The 4,559-nt window shown below is 45.8% G+C and overlaps 1 protein-coding gene across 1 annotated transcript; it reads right to left on the reverse strand.

The window, feature by feature from the left end:
* Positions 1 to 351, reverse strand: LOC143033199 (uncharacterized). The gene has a single exon (XM_076198388.1). It carries the CDS (start codon positions 349 to 351, stop codon positions 1 to 3), a length of 351 nt encoding a protein of 116 aa, XP_076054503.1.
* Between the last annotated feature and the right edge of the window lie 4,208 nt (positions 352 to 4,559).

Genomic DNA, 4,559 nt, shown 5'->3' on the forward strand with positions numbered 1-4,559 from the left:
CTATATTTGTCCTAAAATACGCACATTTTGAGCGACGCCATTGAGAAATTGTCCGATATCTTTACGACGACTGTTATAGTCCAAGTACAGATTTCTAAAACATGTCTGGATATCCACATACTTCTTCCGCTGACTTTTTGCTAGAGGTTGTCTCATTGCATCATGTTGAATAATTACTTCTACACTATTCCAATCCTGCTGAGATCTTTGGATTACTTTCCATACCAATGGATGCTTATTTCCCATTAAGTTTCTGAATTCGTTATTCCATCCTTCGCAGATATTGTTTGTTCTTGTGTCGTTGTTCAGGGTAGCTGCATGGACATTCCATTTACCTGGAGGGTACAGCATGTAGGAGCCCTGACACTTCGGTAAGACCCTATTACATAGTTTTAATTGAAGTAACGCATCAGTTCGATGGCTTAATCCAAAAGATGTTGGAAGTCTGCCTCGACGCCTTGAACAGGAAGGAAGGTTAACCCATCTACCATGCCACAAAACAACTGAAAGTCTCTGTTTTCTCTGTAATATTGTGCCAACTAAAGTGACTTATCTTTCTCCATGTAGATCATGGTATCAACTTATTTATTAATTATTTACTAATATAAATAAATTAAATAGAAATTGATTATTATAATTTACTGCAGTATTTCATACAGAAGGTGTTTTGTCCACTATCAGAAGGTGTTTTGGTCAATGTTTTCTGGTAGAGGATGTTTTGTCTGAGGGTTTTATGTCCCGGATTCGTGCAGATGAATGAAATATGATGGGTAGTTTGATGAGTACAGGAATAAATGGATGGCAAAATCAAGAAATGGTTGAATATACAGATGAACAGGTAGACCGATAAATAGATGAATGAACATATGCATAAGTAGACAATTTCTCTTACAAAAACGGCACATTTAAAAAATGGAAGGACTTATAACCAATAGAAGTAATTCAAGCCATATGGTTGTACGTAGACATATCTTGTAATATTGAGACATTTGGATATGTTCCTGGGTATTTAACAACTGTAAACACATATCTATTGGTATTATATTAATGCAACTTTGTTGTCAAGAGAGAGATTTTATTATTAAAAAATTATAAGGAATACATGTTGCGTACTTATAGTTTTGGTATATCAGCGATCTATTATTCATAAAAGCACTTGGCATGCATGTTCCAATATATGAAAGCAACTGTTATATGAATGCAGAAATTAAAAATAAAATGGCTCATTACAGCTTTCCCAGAACAAAGTAGAGAAAATCCCTGGCTAATTGAAGCTCCATGCGAGCCCTGGAAGCTTTTTCCAGTCCTCCTGCGTGCAGACATACTCTTTACTTTATATTTAGGTTAGAGGATTGGTGTAGGAACTGTAGAACGAATGGTGCTCACCCGCCTCATTTTGCGCATTGGACCCCTCCACCCACCGACAGCATTATGGCTCTGCTGAGTCACAACCGCCCCGCTGTGGTTATTTTCCTCGATTGGGAGAAGGCATTCGAACTGGCAAACCCTCATGATATCCTGATCACGTTGGTGGAGAAAGGTGTTCAGGGTAGACTCCTTGCCTGGATCCAGGACTACTTACAACGCCGGCAGGCAAGAGTCAGGTCCCAGAGGGAACTATCACAATATCGCAAATTGGAAAATGGTACACCACAGGGTGGGGTACACAGCCCCTTTAAGTTCAATCTGCTGATGGAACACTTAGTCAACCTACCTTGCAAGGGTTATACAGCGCTCCTCAGTTACGCTGACGACCTCGTCCTTGTTATCGCTGGCCAGGATGACAAAGTCACAAGAGCACAAAAGGCACTTGACCTTATCACTGAGAAATGCAAGGAGCTGGGCCTTAAGATCTCACCGGATAAATCAGAGGCCATGATAGTCAAAGCTGTCACCCCAGAATGTCACTTACAGATTCAGGGTGTCAGACTAGCCTGGACCCGTATCTACCAATACCTAGGCGTATGGGTTGATCAGGAGCTGACCTTCGGCACCCAGGTCACCTACCTGAGAGAACGAATTCGTTCAAAAACGAATGTCATGAAGGTCATGACAAGGGTACCTGCTGGGTCCTCCTTCTCCGTGTTGCGCCTATACTATGTACAGGCTATCCATACACTAGTGGACTACAGCGCACTTGTACTTACCGCTCCGTTACCTTAGCAGCAAAAGCGGATCGAAGTGGTTCAAAACGAGACAATCCGTGCTATCATGGGTGCACCTCAATGGACTACAGCAAGTGTCCTGCAAAACGAAGTCGGGCTTGTTTCCCTGGCCACTAGGGTCCAGCAGGTTTTGGCTTGCCGGGTAGCCAAAGTCCTTCAGCGGGACGGAGAATCCACAGCACGTATGAAACTCGCCAGGGCTCTTCCATAGCGGAGAGACCTCTTTAGTAGCAAAACCTGGCTTAGAAGTATCGCTGATGCCGCCAACACCCTGCTGGACACCAAAAGTTGCTGAAGGGAGGACCTGACCTTCCCACTACCAGGTATATGGGACTCACCACCTGCGGAAGTCATCATCAATGACCTGCATGCCAGAAAGGCATACTATACACATCATGGAATCCAGCAACACGAGCTAATGTCGGTGGTTCAGACCAGTATCCCTGGCAGTGACGTCTACTATACGGACGACTCCGTCGACCCCACCTAGGGCACAACGGGAGCGGCGGTGGTCACTGAGAGAGAAGTGCTCATCTGGAGGACACACATCAGACCACTGTTCTACCCTACAGACAAAAGTGATGGCAATCTGGCACGCCTTGAAATACGCCAGGTACCGTCTTAGGGCCTCACTGGTCATCCACACTGACTCGAGGTCAGCCCTACATGGCCTCGGAAATTTGCCTTACGAAGAGAGGCTTAGGCACCTAAACTTACACTCTCTGGAAAGACGCAGAGTGCGGGGTGATCTAATAGAAGTGTTCAAGTGGATCAAGGGTGATGCAAACAAGGTCATCATAATAAAACAACAGGGCAGGACTCGCAGTAATGGGTATAAACTGGAAAATTTAGATTTAAGAGGGAAATAGGCAAGAATTGGTTTACTAATAGGGTGGTCGATGAATGGAATAGATTTAGTAACCATGTAGTAAGCGCTGAAACTATCGGTTGTTTTAAAAAACGATTAGACAACTTTATAGATGGGAACGACAGGTGGTGATGGATACGGAGCTCCCTAGTGTAGGCCTTATAGTCTCTTACAGTCTCCTTTATTCCTATGTTCTTATGTTCTCTGTAACAGCACACCCCCACAGACAACGTGCGCCTTATTACCCCATACTGGTACACACCCAGAGCCTAGCTGCAGAGGGTCAATGGGTGCGGCTCCACTGGATCCCAAGTCAGGTGGGACTAAGAAGTAAAGAGGCTGCTGACGAGGTGGCACGCGCGGCCACCAGAATGCCCAATACCAGCAGTAATGCAAGGGGCTAGCTCGGTACACTGCTGCCCGTAAGACCGCTATCGAACGCCAGGAACAAGAGAAGTCATCGAGGCATGCGGCATGGTTCGCAAGAGCCACCGCCTGCCCGCCCCTCAACCCGACCGACAATAAACCAGCGCGGACCAAGTCTCCTGCATCACTTGCTCATCGGATACTGCACGCGGGAAGAGCGGGACGACTTCCTTGAGCGGCAGTGAGAACATGTGGCCTCCACATAAGTAGTCTATTGGTTCACTACTTGCTGTCTTGTCCCGCCACCGTGGAACTGAGACGCTGCATAGCGGATGTGGACGCTGAACGGAGCAATGAAGCCAGAGATGCCTTCCTCACCCGGAAGGCACAACAGAATGGAAATGTGCTGGTGGAAGTGGCGCGCCGCACGCCTCCAGGTCGTTCTATTTTTCTATTTTATCTCATTTTATTTTATTCTTATTATTTTTTTTATTTAATTTTCCATCAACTTATCTATCTTTTGACTGAAAGACACACCTCTCTCCCAAGAGGGTGAAATGAAGCAGGGCTCCAGAGGTGGGCTAGTGGTCCGTTCATCATTTATACTGATGTAAATTTACACATATGCCTATACCAATAGCTATTTCCCCCTTACAAGGGAAGTAGTAATAAAAATAAAGGCATAGAATCCACTCCCACCCATTCCATCCCCTACATACTCCACTCCCATTCACCTCCCTCCCTCCCTCTTATCTTGGCTCCTCCTGGGTGACGGGTCATCCCTGCATCTCGTCCATTGCTCTGGGTCAGAAGCATTGTAGCAAGACAGCACATCCACAGCAAGGCCGCTTCGTTTAATCGGCGACTCCTCCCTCTCCGTCCCCTAAGGCAGAAAAAGAGTAGACGGGGAGAAATCCCTTCGGGCTGCGTCAAAATATTATTCACACATACTCCCTCACACCACATCCCCCATCAAATTCCTTCCATGGATCACAGCATCATCCGTACACAACCATTCTCCACTCACCCATATCTTCTGTGTTCTTCCTTCCTTCCTCAACAGATATTCAACTCTTTCCCAATGCCCATTTTACCCCATCTATCCATCTCATCTTTGTTCACCCCCTCATGTTCACTCCTTGCACCTCTGCCTTCCACGC

This window comes from Oratosquilla oratoria, chromosome 15 (genome assembly GCF_046742065.1).
Source record: "Oratosquilla oratoria isolate Oo_2021 chromosome 15, ASM4674206v1, whole genome shotgun sequence".
Lineage (NCBI taxonomy): Eukaryota > Metazoa > Arthropoda > Malacostraca > Stomatopoda > Squillidae > Oratosquilla > Oratosquilla oratoria.

Excerpts from the sequence above, each read along its gene's own strand:
- LOC143033199 (XM_076198388.1), bottom strand. The coding sequence starts at position 351 with ATGCTGTACCCTCCAGGTAAATGGAATGTCCATGCAGCTACCCTGAAC.